The 17,228-nt window shown below is 38.6% G+C and overlaps 1 protein-coding gene across 1 annotated transcript in view; it reads right to left on the reverse strand.

Moving 5' to 3' along the window:
- Positions 1–17,228, reverse strand: part of LOC131677539 (sodium/calcium exchanger 1-like) — a 296,789-nt gene that overhangs the window by 140,168 nt on the left and 139,393 nt on the right. The window contains exon 3 of the mRNA XM_058957421.1: positions 9,484–9,629. Coding sequence (XP_058813404.1) covers positions 9,484–9,629 — 146 coding nt within the window. The remainder of the gene's footprint in view (positions 1–9,483; positions 9,630–17,228) is intronic.

Raw genomic sequence — 17,228 nt, forward strand, 5'->3', positions numbered from 1 at the left:
AATTATTTAACCGGCCTTCTCAGCGGGGTTCTTGTGGTTAGTACGCAGCTACACCAATATATTCCATCTTACTTGACTCAAGGTTCTACTTTAACCTTCAGCATTCAAAGAAACCTACGCAGAGACCCTGGGAAGACGCCCAGTTGTGCAACCGGATGGCACACTACGGCAAACCATGCACCAAAACTGCTTAGGAAAATAGATCTACTAAAACACACACTGCAAACAGTTTTATCCACAAGCAACCAGCCAAACGATAATCATCGTTAATTCTAAGCCAACATCTAGTACACCCGAAGGAACAACAAAAAAAAGAAAACAGATACACCAAAGTCACTCAAAAACACAAAAAGCATAAAAAACAACCAACACTTAGAACCTGGAACGTGAGAACCGAAATGACTCTATGAATTTGTAGCAGCTATTCAGGCTGTAGTGACAACTGCAGAAACACCATCCAGCATCCCAAAATCAACTGCAAATCACATCGGTGAGATAGTTATTAACAATAACGACTGGTTTTGCACTGGTCACTCGTAAGTGCAAGAAGCAGAGAAGAACATCTGATCGTGGGCACCAAGACAGCTTTAACGATAATGAGCTTGACGTGAAAGGCAAGAGAGAATTAATTAACTCTCTGGACGCAGTGGGCAAGCAGACAAATTTTTCCCCGTCGCGAAAGGTCTCCACGCGCAATTGAAAGCTTTGTGCACGAGATTCAACTGAACGGATTGGGTTATTTTGACAATCAGGGATGCCAGGTGCACAGAGCAATCTGCGTTTTACAGATTTTCAATGTTCTGCACAGATTTTGAAAAAGCGAAGACATCAAATTGACTCCGCGCTGGTTCCAGAACTCATATTACTAATTGTCTTGTCTTAGCATAACACCAAAAAGCTTATACAAATAATAAACCAAAAATTGTTTACAACCATTTTATACGTGAGAGGCAAAAATCCAACTATAATAAGCGACTTTCATTCAAGTTACCCTTCCGTTTCACATTGCTACGAAGTTGAGTTCAATTCAAGTTGGTATGCCAAAACTGAGTTGAATGCACTAAACGAAACTGTTTAAAAATTCATGCCAAGTGCCATGATAAATTTTGTTTTCAAGCGGATTTTCCATCGTTTACTACTGCTGCTAAGGATGAACTTTCAGCGGTCGATTAGGGGAAAGGATAAATTTGCACAATTAACTTGTGTGTGCTTCTCCACCCTCCCGCATGGAGAGGGGCTGGGAAAAGCATTCGCGGTATGTTAACACATTTGCAGTTAATTAGGAAGGGGCCAAGCATGTGATGATAGAGTGCAAGCAATCTCGGAAAAGGAGCCGAGAGTTTGGTTTGGTGGAGGAACACCATATTTTATGTCGCAGTTGTGTTGTCGCTTCCGCAATGAGCAACTGCGTCTTTCTAATGCATGTTGTTCAAATTCAATTATTTAGAAAATATTTCGGAAGTGGTAGCTGCCATAAATTTGAATTGATTGGTGTAACACTAATATAAGGATTTTCGTTTATAATTCAAAAAATCCTTGTAAAACAAGCCTCACCATTGCAGGCTGTTTTGATTATCGAGTGTTTTTAGTTTTCGTACAGTGATGGGTCAATTTTCGTCTGCCATATTGGTTTAACGCATTTATTCAAAAGGTAGAGGGATGATTGGCCAGTCCTTCATCGGTTCCAGTGCAGCGGATGACAAAGGCCGTAGACGCAGTAGAAAAGGAGACCGGAAGTTCAACAGCAGAAGGCGAGTCATGCGGTGATGCAGCAGAACGGGCCCCAAAAAACGTCAGATACAACTCAGAGAAGGAGGAGGTTGGTTGTGAAGTAGAATAAGTAGAATAGATGTGAGTGAGAAGAGTAAAGTAGTGTTTGCACCGTCTAATCATGCATTTTCTTGCTAGCTCACAACTGAGATATTGCCGGAAAAAGTAATGGTCACGCAGGGATCAAGGATATCAGCAGCGACGCCAACCTTCTAGTTTAAACTGGATTCTTCCAGTTCTTTAACAACATCCAGTCAAACAGACAATCGGAAAAATCATCCAGTTTTTTTTTCAAATTTGAGCCAGTTTTTCCAGTTTTTTGGATAAATATTTATTTAGTTTTTTTTTCTCACAAATTGTAATTTGATTCGTAGAATTCTCAAGCAAGCGATGGGATTATACCGAGTGACCCCGAATAAGATTTTAATCCACCGTAACATGGACTTTTTTTAGCGTGTGAGTAAAACGGTTCGGGAATGTAAATTTTGATTCGATAGTTTGAGTTTTACTCAAACATAAAGGTGGCAGTACATTGTGTCAAATATTTTGATAAACATTTGTTGAATTCTCAGCTAATTACTGTAGTGGTATCGTAAGAAAGGTTTAAGCGTATCCTCACGTTTAGCAAATGGTCTTAAATTTTGGATTTTGTGGATGTGCAGATTGAAACCATCAAAAAAATTAAATTAAAATAAAAAGTAGGGAGTGGGCGTAGCGTAGTTGGTAAATCGATTGCCTTGTACGCAGCGCACCTGGGTTCGAGTCCCGACCCCGCACATAGGGTTGGAAATTTTTCGTAAGAGATTTTTCTAACCCGAAGAGGCGAATGACCTTAAGGTTAAAATCTCTATAATATAAAAAAATAAAAAGTAAAATTCGACTGTAACTATTACAATTACAATAAAATTCGAATGTTTCAATTTTTTTTTTAATTTGGACCGCAATATCAAAAAATCGACTCAAATGTTCAGTGAATGGTATGGAACATACGTGTTTACTTAACTACTTACGTTCATTGAATTGTTGACTTAAAAATTACAAGGGTAAAGAAGGTTTTTTTTCGAGCATCCAGTTTTTTCCAGTTTTTTAAGCAAGGTTCCAGTTTTTTTGAAAAAAATGTTGGCAACGCTGGATATCAGTGGTGTGGTATCCAAGTGGTGAACCAGGGACATTGTTTGCAAGCAAATGATCAGCACAAATCTGCCTCATCCCGATCAGAATAAAATAACAAGATTATAACAGAATGCAATTTTGGTAATAAATTGTGTTATAAATTAGGAAACATTGCGGGTGTCTTCGACAATACTTCCTTCCATTCGATTCAGCGTGTTGCTGAATCAAAGGGGATAAAGCGTTCCACTGTCGACTAAATTACTGAAATGTTGTGTCGTTGAACTGTCCCAGCGTCGTTGGGAGGTGGGATTATAACCAGGAAAATCACTAGAGGTTGTACTCAAGGTGAAGTGCTGTCACCCCTTCTGTGGTCCCCGGTAGTAGACAGACTCTTGAGTAAATATGGGATATGAAGTGAAAGGTTACACAGACGACATTGTCATCACTGTTAAGGATAAGAATGAATTTACGATCTCTGACTGTACTTCAGCTGCTCTAAACGAGATGGCAATAGCGTAAAAGAGAGAATCTTAGCAGAAATACCCAAAAAATGGGAACCATTATCGAATTTGCTACGGATGCAGGAGTAACTGCTGTGGAATCTGCATATACAAAAAAATTAAAGGGTTGTGTACAGGACACGACCACGATGACATTAAAAATGTAGCTTTTTTCAAGAGCGTGCAAATGAATTTCATCTATCACACATATCGACTCACTTCATATGTTCATCTAGTAAAAATAGGCTGGTCTGTCCAGAAAATATATTCAAAAGAAAAGTTCCATATTGAGAGCTGTGATGAGGAAGCCCACGCCCGCCAACGGAAATATACAGATTCTCCATGAAATATGAAATTTCATTTTCATACTTTTGTACTAATGAACTTAAGTAAACAATCTTAAGTTTAAGTATTTCTTGATCGATTAGTGGTGGAAAAAATGAAATTATTTGATAAATTACATTGTTATGCAACGTTCGCACTACCAGTTAAAACAGGTTTTTATGCTATCTTGGTGACATTTTTCTTGTTGCTAATTATTAAAACGTGTTATAACTCCGTAGTGTAAACATTGTATTATTAAACCAATTCTGTAGCGTTTTATGTTATATAGGTGTTTTATGTGGCAATAGGACTGACATAATTATATCTTCAGTACAGCGGTTTGTTTCATAATTTAAAACAGATTTATTTTAAAATTTAAATTAGTATACCCAACCGTTCTATTTGTTGTATACTTTAAAACGCAATTAGAACTGTGTTTTAAATACATAGGGTAGGACAGATATTCTGACTGGATAAACTGGGAAAACAATTTTAAGTCCAGTAACGCTTAAGACATGGCTTGAATTTGAATCGAAAAAGAACACCCGCTTCAACTGCTGCTGGGACGGTAAGTTCTGTTTTAAAATTTTCCGTTGTGTGCAGTACGAAACAAAAGTGTTTGAAATTAGAGAAAAAAAGTTCTGCTGGGAATGTGATTGTTTCCGATGCAATTACACTCAGATTTTTCACGCAGGGGATACAGGCCGTGTAAATGAAAACCGCGTAAATTAAAAAAAACGCGTTAATGAAAACCGCGTAAATTTCAAAATCCGCGTAAAGAAACCTGAGTGTACTCTCCTATATAAAAAACACTACGCTGCTGAACAGTGCAATAACTACAGAAGCACGTTGTCAGATGCCTTACTGATAAAAAACATATAACCGAAATATGAAACATGAAAACCAATAGGCCAATCTTTACCCTACAAAGCGCCGTAAACATGGATTAACAAGTTACAACGCACACATAAAAATAAATATATTTTTTTCAAACGCAACACTCTTAAGCAGCACACACCGTATTGAATTAAATCCAAACCACCCCACCCACCCACTTTGCAAATCATTCTGTGACACCGTGCTGGTACCCGAAAAATCCGCACACGGCCACCGCTGCCGAAAATGCATAGCGTCTACCGCTTATTGTAGTGCCCAGATGCTGCAGCCATGATCTTACCCGTTCGACATAAGAACAAAAACTGATTCAAACGGGTACGCGTCACCTCTATTTATAAACTAACAGTATATGGTTTAGTCACTTATGTGCGAGTGTGCGCAAATGCCAACGTTACCGAAAATCGATAGCGCTTATTGCATCGTCCGGAGACGATGTTGCTCGTATGGGATAAGAGCAACAACTGATTTAAACGTACATGCGTTGCTTCTATTTATGACTTTTCGTGTTTCATTGAGCAACTAAGCTGCCCTCTCTTGACGGCTGTGTCTGAGAAATCTGCCTCACGAATGGTAATTTTCCCGTTTTTCGTAAACTTTTTAATTTTACCAATTTCCAAAAGTCTACTTTTATTGGGGAGATATTAAATTATTACCAATATTTAAGTTAGGTGTTTCTGAATCGGTTGGTGTATGAATGATTAAAATCCATCTAGTAATATCGGAGTTATAAGCGTGCAAACCTTACATAGTTTCGTTACATGGGAGATAGTTTAGATTTTAGAATGATACCTAGCCCCAGATAGTGGAGTAAGACATTTTTAATGTCAAAAGTGACCTACAAAGTAGCGCCATTGCCTAGAAAGCAACCGTGAAACCACAAATAGGGTTTCGGGAGAAATTCCGCCGCCAAGACTAGATCCACCGCCGGAGACCAGTTGAGTGGTAAGCGACGTAACACCAGGTTCGGGCCATCGGGGCGCCTGTGATCTGGACGTTAGGCTTCATTGGAATTGCCGGACCGACCTCGACACCCTACCGGGTGCTTCGTGAGTAGGTTATATTCACCGCCTGGAATTAGAGCGAGTAGATCGTGTCGAATAGGTAGCAAAGGGTCGCTGGGGCGCCAATGAACCGAAATCTACGCCCTACTCGGAACTGCTGGGCAGGCCTCAGCACCTACTGGCTGGCTCGTTGAGTAGGCTAGGTTCACCGCCGAGGACTAGATCGAGTAGATCGGGACAAGCCAAACGGCTCAGGGAAAAGAACATCGGTATCGGGAAAAATCTACCGCCGGGAATTCACAGTAGGATAGATTCACCGCCGTGGATTATCCGGCGATATCGTGAGAAAAATGGGAGCGAAACAGATATCGCTACCGAGAGGAATTCCGCTGCCAGGGAACTCTTTGTCGAAGTAGAATAGTTCACCGCCGGATAATATACGAGGAGATCTCGATAAAGCTGGGAGCTAATTGGATCTAGGAAACGGGTATCGGTGTCGGGAGAAATTCTTCCGTGAAGAAACTCTCAGTCGAAGTAGGAACAGCTCACCGCCAGGGACCATAGAGTAATTCGTGATAAGGCTGGGAGCTGAGTCATTCAGGAAGCAGGAGCTGAATGGCTCATGGAATCAGTATCAGCGAGAGTTAAATCAAAGCATTTCATGGACAACGTGCGGCTCCGAGATAGAGCAGAAAAAAGAGGTGCGACGAAAGCACAACGAGTAGTACCTCACTGTAGTTCCGTGGAGAAGAAGGCGAAAAAAGAGTGGGGAGTGTTTTTGTGGTTAGGCACGAAAGTGAGTCGATAGTCCTACACATTACCAATACAGTACAGATCAGGTTTTTGTGGGTTTTAAAACTTTAAACAAGGCTCTGGGTTGTACACCGATAGACTTTCAAGCGGAGGAATATGCAAGTTAGTCTCTCTGTTAGATAGCCAAGCTGGGTAAAGTGCTCTGGGCTCATGTAACTTCGACTCTAAACTCAGCTATAGCTGTTGACAAATTGCGATAGATCTGGCAAGCAAATGCAAGCTCGCTTTGATGTAGCTGCCAAGGCACGTGGGAATTGATGGAAACGAGTTAACTGACGGTTAATAGGGGAGTTGCCTCTCATTTCATAGTTCATGAGTTCCTGCTTTGTATTTGGACCTTGCAAACTTAAGGAATAGCTCGATGATTGGGAGCAAGAAGGAGCGAATTCCCCGCTTTACCTAAACCCGAACTAAAGGTAATCTCGGACCTATTGATTATTGAGCTCTCAGTGTTCATTAGGTGAAGTTAGGAAAGGCTCGATCTAGTGCCTGCAGGAAATGTTATCGAGCGGAGGGAACTCATGTAATCAACTTATTCGACATGAGATTAGTACTAAGTTTAAAAAAAATCTTCATATAACCATTAAAATGCATTACTGACTATGCAATTTATGAATATATATTATTTTGCGAAAATCGCATTCCATACAGCTGAGATATAACGTTCCAAAATATGTGTACATTGTACACGATACAACAGCTCGTATTATAATATTTCTAATATTTACGGCGCCCACCGAATGATTAAGCATCCACAACTCCGGACATACTAGTAAAGGAAGTAAGTCATGCATTATAATATTAAAACTACCTTGGTGACCACTTGACGCTCAATATATATATATATATATATATATATATATATATATATATATATATATATATATATATATATATATATATATATATATATATATATATATATATATATATATATATATCCAATATATTCTCAGAATATATGGCTTTCATTAGCAGCTCACAACTGTTTCAGTTCGTTCAACAGCATCATCATTGTACGTACGTAAGTCGCGTTAGCAAAAATCTAATCAACGAAATTTAATAATACGTATAGAATACAATTTTCTTCCTCGTGTCAACCAAAAATCTTTCCAAGAATCTTCGTATAAGAGCTGCACTAACCTAGCTAACGCTAGTATGTAGGTTTTGATACCATAGTATTATATGCGGGACAAACATTTTCTATTTAGTTGTATTCCAACTCTCCCTGCTGTACTCCAGCAACAGTACAGCCCATGATTTCTCCACAGCACGAGATAACTATCAAACTACATACAACAGGACTAAAGGAAGCTCAACATGCTGATGTTTTCATAAACAATTTCCCGATGGTTGATTTTTGCCATAGCGGGTGTGATGGAATGCCTCAAGGCTCTCGGACGGAAGTCACATCCTAGCATATGCTACTAGGATGTTGGGAGCCTCTGCTGATGCAGTGGAGTGTTTTCGAATCCCGCATGATGGATGTCGATGCATAATGTCGGATCAAAACCGGGTGCACGTTAAGAGTCTGGTGCCTATCAGGCACGGTCTCGGTTGAGAGAGCTTGAAAGTGTGACATGGAATAACTTGATTATAGCTGTGTGATGCGTTTATGAGGCTACCGATCGCCTGCTGTTGTGGTATTCCAAAGTGAGTGTTTTAGGCGATTACATATTCATAACATCTCTCGCATTAATACAAGAATCGCTGAAACTGCCATAGTAGGGTACCTGGGGTGTTACTTTTAGAATATGTTTACATACAAAGAGCAGAACTGTACATACAAACGTTATATATATATATTATATATATATATATATATATATATATATATATATATATATATATATATATATATATATATATATATATATATATATATATATATATATATATATATATATATATATATATATATATATATATATATATATATATATATATATATATATATATATATATATATATATATATATATATATATATATATATATATATATATATATATATATATATATATATATATATATATATATATATATATATATATATATATATATATATATATATATATATATATATATATATATATATATATATATATATATATATATATATATATATATATATATATATATATATATATATATATATATATATATATATATATATATATATATATATATATATATATATGTATTACTTTTAAACAGATTAAAAATTACAAAGCCATTGATCATGCTTTTTCCCTGGATTAGTATGGCTGACGGATGCAAAATGTTAAGGTTGAACAGAGAAAGCGCAAAAATCGAAAACGAAAAAAGCAGTTTTTTCCACACCGTGTGTTAGATCTTCATAAAAACCAATCAGCAGTACTGTAACAACATTCTACATAAGCTGATTGATTTTTATGAAGATCTAACACACGGTGTGGAAAAAACTGCTTTTTTCGTTTTCGATTTATGCGCTTTCTCTGTCCAACCTTAACATAATCGAAAGTTTGTTAGACATTATTTGGGAGTGTACATAGAATTTAACTTTTCCGCGGACTTGCAGTGTTTAGGTAATCGGAAAAAAATTATACTTTTAATCGATCATTTCGGTATACTTTTACAAAATGCTATTAAATGATATTTTCCACATAAAACAATACTCAATAAAAATAATAATATTCAATTTGAGAAAAATTAACGAAACTCTCACTCGGAAGACGCAAGGTATTGCAGATTGTCGAATTACATATGGGGTTTTCGATTGATTGACACCGGTGTAGTGGACTGCACTGGTTTTGCACTTTCTAGCAGAATTGTCAATGGAACATACTTCTGCTAGAAAGTGCAAAAACGGTGCAGTTTCAGTGCACTACACTACACCGGTGTCAATCAATCGAAAATCGTAATATTCAGTAGTGAAATGTAGATACAGGAGCCGTCAGTCTTTCTGCTTATGAATGTTTCGCTCATTAGATATTAGCTCGAACCAAAAACTTCTTTTTCAACTTCCACGAAACGCAATATTCCTCACACCTACCCAGAAAATAAACATATAAAAGTATTACTCACCTTAAATTCTTTACTCTCTTTTATCCTAAGTTGTGCCCTGACAATATCACCGGCCTTGGGCCTGCCGAGTAGCGCCATCTTGTCCTCCTCCGTCAGTTCTTCGGCGGGTTTCGCTTCCGCCGCTTCGATGATACCTGCTAGTTCATCTGAGGAAGTTTACCGATCCACAGATCAAGTGACGACAATCGGACGGTAAAACAAGACAGAGAAAGAGAGGGATGGAAAAAGAAGAAAAAGTTAAAAGAAATAAGTTAGTCGATTAGTGAAATTGAATGCCACCGAATCACGAGCACCCGTTGTCTGCGGTGGGAAAAGAACACATAACTGAATACAAAAGTTGCACAGGTGTGTTGTCAAACAAACAACGGATAAGTGGAGTCATAAATAATACAACAAAATGAAAGTTGAACGAAACACTCAAACGTCACAGGTTAAGCTTCGGGAGAGCGGTGCACATCACGTCAAACACCAATCCACCAGTGTGTATGTATGTTTTCATGTCATCTTGGCGATCAATAAACCATTTGTGATTCTTTTTTACTCACTTTTCATAAATAGTATACTATCCAATTTTTGTGAGCAGTTTTTGGAAACATTCAGTTTCTCTCAAAACGATGTTTTTATTTATTTCTCTTAAATATGTTAGCGAGGATAGTAAGTACAAGAGCATCCAATTGCTATGTTACGTGAATCTCTGACATAGTGGACGTTTATTTCTTCACAAATCGTGGAATTCAAATAATGGTCATGTCCCTAATACCCGTTTCGGAGATCGCTATAGGCGTGTTTTTGTTTGGTATCTTCTAGTTGCTGTAACGTACAGGAACCATGAATCTATCCCGTTTTATGCAGGAAGGAAAAGCTTTCATAGCTTTGGTTCAAGAACCGTATTTCCATAAACGAAATTTCTATGTTGAATAGCTACTTTACCCCGTAGCCATAAAACGGGCATGACAAATCAACGTAAATTGCCTCGTGCATATATACATATAAAGCTATCGACGCATGTCTTATATTCAACATCACAACTCGCGATATTTATGCATTCGCTGTCAATATGACTGTTGATAATATAAACAAAAAATATGTCTATTGTTCGGCATATTTGGCGCATAATGAGCCATTCCCTTCTGATGTTTTCAAAAGGATTGTATCATACTATGGAAGAAATGGCTTTCCCCTTATAATAGGCGGCGATGCTAATGCCCCGCCCCACATATTTTTTGGCATCTCAGGTATTAATTTGAGAGGCACCGAATTGATGGAATATTTAAGTAGTAGAAATCTGCACATACTTCATGTGGGAAATCTTCCACTCTTCCAGTCTTCCTGTGTTCCAGTCTTCCAGTCTTCCAGTCTTTCAGTCTTTCAGTCTTTCAGTCTTTCAGTCTTTCAGTCTTTCAGTCTTTCAGTCTTTCAGTCTTCCAGTCTTCCAGTCTTCCAGTCTTCCAGTCTTCCAGTCTTCCAGTCTTCCAGTCTTCCAGTCTTCCAGTCTTCCAGTCTTCCAGTCTTCCAGTCTTCCAGTCTTCCAGTCTTCCAGTCTTCCAGTCTTCCAGTCTTCCAGTCTTCCAGTCTTCCAGTCTTCCAGTCTTCCAGTCTTCCAGTCTTCCAGTCTTCCAGTCTTCCAGTCTTCCAGTCTTCCAGTCTTCCAGTCTTCCAGTCTTCCAGTCTTCCAGTCTTCCAGTCTTCCAGTCTTCCAGTCTTCCAGTCTTCCAGTCTTCCAGTCTTCCAGTCTTCCAGTCTTCCAGTCTTCCAGTCTTCCAGTCTTCCAGTCTTCCAGTCTTCCAGTCTTCCAGTCTTCCAGTCTTCCAGTCTTCCAGTCTTCCAGTCTTCCAGTCTTCCAATCTTCCAATCTTCCAGTCTTCCAGTCTTCCAGTCTTCCAGTCTTCCAGTCTTCCAGTCATCCAGTCTTCCAGTCATCCAGTCTTCCAGTCATCCAGTCTTCCAGTCATCCAGTCTTCCAGTCTTTCAGTCTTCCAGTGTTCCAAACTTCCAGTCTTCCAACATTTACGCGAGCTGACAGAAAAGAGGTGTTGGATGTAAATCTCTGCTCTGACGGTATTTCGCATGAGTTGGCAAACTGGTTCGTACCAAACGAGCTCGAACCATCGTAATCTGATCATAAGTACATCGTCTTTGATCATTTAAACGTCTCGCTTGATATCGTCACCGATCGTAATCCCACATCTTCGAACTGGGACCTCTACGATGAGGACTTGATGACTAAATTTCGTGGGTTTTTCCGATGATTGAATCTCCAAGTGACTTGGATAAGGTCGTGGATCCATAGTAGCAGTATAACAAGAGGCTTGCCTGCTTCGAGTTATGCGGGCTTCTAGAGAAACTCCTTGGTAGAATATCGAACTCGTTCGACTCAAAAAGGTATGTAGAAGAGATTGGAATCGCAGACACAGGGACGAGCCGAAGGCTTTTAAGTTGGCTTGTAAAGCATACAGAAATGCCCTTCGATCATCTGAGCAAAGTGGTTGGAAAGCCTCTTTACAATAGTTCCAAATCTCAACTTGACTAGTAGATAAAATAAGTTACTTTCTAAATCGAAAGACTTTCATGCTCTATTGCTGATGGTGAATGCTCGTCTGACGAAGATGTAGTACTCAACTGCCTTTTTGACACACACTTTCCAGGCTGTATGGATCCATCACCGACGACTTTCCCTGCTTTTCAGGTAATTCTGATTCTTGAGCATTTGCTCGTAGAACTTAGCATTTCAAATGCTGTCTACCTTCTGTGGGTCACTCCGCTATTACTGGAAATGAATGGGCGGACCAATTGACTAGAGCGGTCACAAACTTGCGATCAAACTATGACTTTTCTACCAAATGTGGGTCTGAGAATGTCAAAGAATTGATTGCAGTTTTTCAAGCACAGTTAAAGTATTTTAGTTAGGACACTGACTGGGCATTGCAAACTCAATTCAGATGGCTACTATTCAGCGTGCTGAGTATTATTCGTGTGATCTTTGTGAATCCGATTACATTTGATATGTAATTGCGCTACAGTAATGAAATTGCGTGTCCGGATTTTTGGTTCTGCATACATAGATAAACCTATGTACAGAGAGCTGAAACTCAAGGGTATGCTATTGTTTCTAACCCAGTGTATTAAAGAGCCGTATTTGAATGACAATATCTCTTCGGGGTTGTTGTTGTTCTGTCATCTCAATATCCCCTAGGGGTGTTGATATATCTGCTCATCGAGAAGTGTCTTTTATTCCATTGGGAGTGAAGAATACTTCCGTATTGTCTATGTTTTCTGAGTCACTATTTTTTCTTATCCCTAACCTTACCACTTCCCCAATCCTTTCCACTAGGAAATGATGAAAAGACAAATCGTGGCAAGGCACAAATTTTCGATCATCATGGGAAACGTGCCATTTGAGTCAGTTGCTACAGATTCCTGGTTCTAAAATGGGACATAGTATAGTTTTTCGAAGAATTTAGAAAATTCAGCCATAGAAAGGTAAGTAAATTCAGCTCGCACATCGGCAGAATCTGACTTAATCCCATCACTAAAAATACCCACCCATCGCAGTAAAATACCAGTAAAATATTAAAATTGGCTAAACAATATTTTGCCTGGCAAGCAATCTACAGTTACGGCAAACGAAGCTGAATTTCCGTCATAACCTGGATTGGAAACCCAAATATTTACCTCAAAGAAACTTTATTCGGGAAACTTTATTCGAATTGCTTTTAAATTCTGACGCCATATAAACAAGCTTGCCGACATGTCATTTTTTCGAGCAATTTTACTCAAATGGCATCATTTTGCAGTGCTCCATAGGATCATTTAGGTTCCACCAGAACAAGTTGATAACGTACAGTAAAAATAAGATTGATTCGATAGGATGATGCGGCAACAATACAGCGATCAGCTGCAATGTTTGCATTGTGCATTGTTCAGAAGTACACAAACGACGCTGAATCACTCTGGATAAAGACTCGTTTGATTACCATTTAACTGTCGAGTACGAGACCTGTCAAAACACTCAATCCGAAGAAAATAGCTGCTCATCCTTCTGGAACGAGGGCCACGGTCTCGTGCTCGATTGGAATGACACTGCTAAATGGTAAACAAACGATAGACATGGCGAGTCTTTATCCAGAGGAATTCAGCGTGTTTAAAGTAAAGTTCTTTAGGGTAAGTGGGAAACAGGACGGTTCATCACTGCCGGAGCGTCCAAGCCAGAGTTGTATAAAATGTCTAATTATGGATTGCTTTCTGTGGCAAGCGAAAACATGATAGCCTTGAAACTTCAAATTTAGTCTGATTCGGCCTGACGCTGCGTCAATGGGGGAGCATTCTGTTTGACCCAGTAGCCTAGCATTAACGAAGTTTTTGCTGCGTTGTCGGCCATAGCTTTTTTCTCAAAAAAAAGAATCAATATAGATTTCAACCTACGCTCTGCTGGAACGGATACACAGTAACAACATACAAAATGTGTTTCGTCTGAGTGAATAGAAGTCGGAAAAAGACCGATCTGTGAAATGTCACATTCGCTCCTGCGAGATATGCAAACCAACGTGACACCGCCAGATGGCATTAATATAACCCTCATTCGTGTTGTGGCATCTGATGATTGATTACGTGCCGTTCAGTGTAGAGTAAATGCAGTTGGGGGCTATGGTATCCGATATTTACATATAATTCAACGACACACCGTTTCAGGAAGCACCAGTCAAATCAAACCGAGCCAAAGCCAGCTGTGTGCGCGTGCGAATGGTTCATCGTGTGTTGTAGGTATGTGAAAGCAGCAAGCGAAACGCATCAAACCGAAACCCATCAAATCAGTTTTATTTACTTACAAAAAAGTGCATCCATGTTTAAATCATTTTAGCGGAAAAAGTATGCGAGAAAAACGTTTCAATTTCCATTGTTTTTTTTGTGTTGATCGATTTGGAAGAACGGAAGAGAATGGATGCACGTGTGGGTGTGTTTTTGACGAGAAATAAATTTTGTTGCCAAATTCGGGTAGCCACCGCCGCCGCCGCCGTCGAACCACCATTGCAGCATTTGAAGTACCAGTGGAGCCGTCATGTCCCGTCATCGGAGGAGCGGGGTGGATTTAATTTTGATCGTAGTTTTCCGATTGCAGTTTGCGTTCAGCGGTCAGCAGTAGTAGTAGCAGCAGTGGCAGCAACAGCCACATCAACAGCATTTCCGGCGAGTCGTTAGTAATTTTGGTGGGATTGGTGATAGTCAATGATGTCGGATGGGATTCCACGCAACGAAACGATGCCAGTCCAGTCGGTGTGTTGGTGATGGTTGAGTTTATTAAATGAAAAAGTTCATTGTGTGGAACGAAAAGTGTATAGATTTTGGTTTACGAGTATAGCGTATTTTGGTTTAAGAGTGTCAGACGAACGTAGAGTGTAGATGGATAATAAAAGTACGAAATATGGAAAAAAGAAAAGAGAAAAAAGAAGAAAAATGATGAGAACTATTCTTTGGCTACTGTAAAAATTAAAATAGAAGAAGAAAGAAACGAACAATCCGAAAATTTGAAAAAAATCCTCGATTCAATGTATGAATGCATTCGGGATCGTCGAAGTTTACTTTGAATTTAAATATAGCGCAATTCAATGAATATAGATCAAATTTCTAGTATCAATAAAATATTTATTGCGTAAAAAGAGGAATTTGCATCGCAGTATTATCAGATTGTATTTTTTTGGAACTAGAAGTGATTGCTAAAAATGAATGATTAAAGCTGTCAAAAATTATAGATAATTTTTTTCCTATATTTATTGGTTGTAATCACTTAACAAATAAACTTAAAACAGGAATCAGTTCTATTTAATAAACTAACATTTTAAAGCATATCATTCTTTTGTTTTCAGTTACGTTTCATTTTTTTGTATTTTCCCTAGTAAACCCGGGATGATTGTGCATTTCTCGAATTGCGATAAGTTGAAAACTGTCAAACAATGGTTGTCGAACTGGCGCGTCTAGTCCTCTAGGAAAGCAAACAAATTTGACAGTATAATTTCACTCACAAGGGGAATCGAATAAAAACACCTGCCCACGCAAAATCATCCATATGCATCTCATTCACGCCAATCAGCGCGTCCGCTAGTGTGGATGTTTGTTTGCAACAGTAAAATTTTATTCAACGATTTTTTTTTTCGATTCTCGCGACTGATATGCGAGATTTTTTTTCGTTTCGTAGCAACGAGTGTTTGTTTATCCAACCATCTTCATCGTTCAATCGCATGAATATTAATCGAATTATAACTGCGTACATGAAGCTGATTACTTTTGGCTCACGGTGGTAATAAAATTACGGATGTTTGTATGTTTGCTGATTTTATGGTTGTTTTTAAATTGTCTCATGCTATGTTTATTTTGATATCACCTTAAATAGTAAAAAAGAAAGAAAGCGTCTTATTCTCGCGTGTTTCTAAATGAAATGAATATCCAAATATGCTTTATAGTGGAATTCCAGACAAACTCGTCGAGTATGGATACAGCAGCAGATGATTATGAAAACTTTTTTGTTTAATTTAATATCAACATCAGTATTTGACGCTGAAATTTCTCTTGAAAGAGTATTTTGATAATTTTCTTGCACAGTTATGTGACCTGTGTTAAGCCAAAGAGGACCAAGCGCCATTTTGAGATACATGCTTTAAAAACGCAATCGCATCCAACATAGAACTAGCAACACCCACATCTATTTATTTTTGGAAACACAAATAGTAAACGAAAGCAAATAAGTGTTCCTTAACTTGCTATGTTAATGTTAAGTTATCCAAAAATGCATTTTAACATGAAAAATACTAGATTAAAATTATGGCGCTCAGTTCGGTTTGGCATAACGCAGGTCATGTGCCATAATCACAACTAACTAACTGTCGTTTTGTTCGTAATATGTTAACAGTCCTTATTTTCACAATAGTTGCTTATGACATTCGCCCGGTAAGTCCAACTTAAGACACTAAATCCCTCTGGATAAAGACTCGCAATCTCTATCGTTTGTTAACTTATCTGTCATTGTCATTCCAATCGAGTACGAAACCTGTCAAAAGCACTCAATCCGAAGAAAATCTTCGAATCCTTCTCAAATGGGGGGTTTTGACAGGTCTCGTGCTCGATTTTAATGACACTTACAGACAATATTAGTCTAATGCGTTTGAAATTCAATGAATGCCCGATAGTCCGGCGTTACTGTCAAGGTGACGTAAACAACAATTGTCAAAATAAGGGCAAGTATCATATTATGAACATAATGACGTAGGCCGCCATTATGGTACGCCATTAATGTTCTAAGCCGCTTTAGGTTCACCCAAAAATTCTCAATTGGACGCAGTTTGGGCGCGACCGGGATCTTCAAACGCTCCATCTCTTCCAGCGACGCTCCGCACCTCCTTCTTTGGGAACGTTAAATAGTGTAGGGACCACTCAATTCGGCTCGGTAATTTCCCAAAAGCTGTGCAGTCAGCAAATTTAGCAACTGATATTTCAGTAAAGTAAGATTATTTTGCTGATTTTCGGTAAAATATCTTCCGAGTCTCAGCACTCAAACGTCACTTTTGCTGAGAACTCTCGACAAACATATGCTTACGGCCTAAAAGCCAGCTGTCAAAATCCACTTTGAATGGAAATTCCAGACAAACCGTTGTTAGTCGAACACAGTTCACAACAGTTTATGAAAGAGAAAACATTTCTCTTTCGTTTACTACCAACATCTGTGATTGACGTGTAACGGTTTGTCCGGAATTTCT

Source organism: Topomyia yanbarensis, chromosome 1 (genome assembly GCF_030247195.1).
Source record: "Topomyia yanbarensis strain Yona2022 chromosome 1, ASM3024719v1, whole genome shotgun sequence".
Taxonomy (NCBI): Eukaryota; Metazoa; Arthropoda; class Insecta; order Diptera; family Culicidae; genus Topomyia; species Topomyia yanbarensis.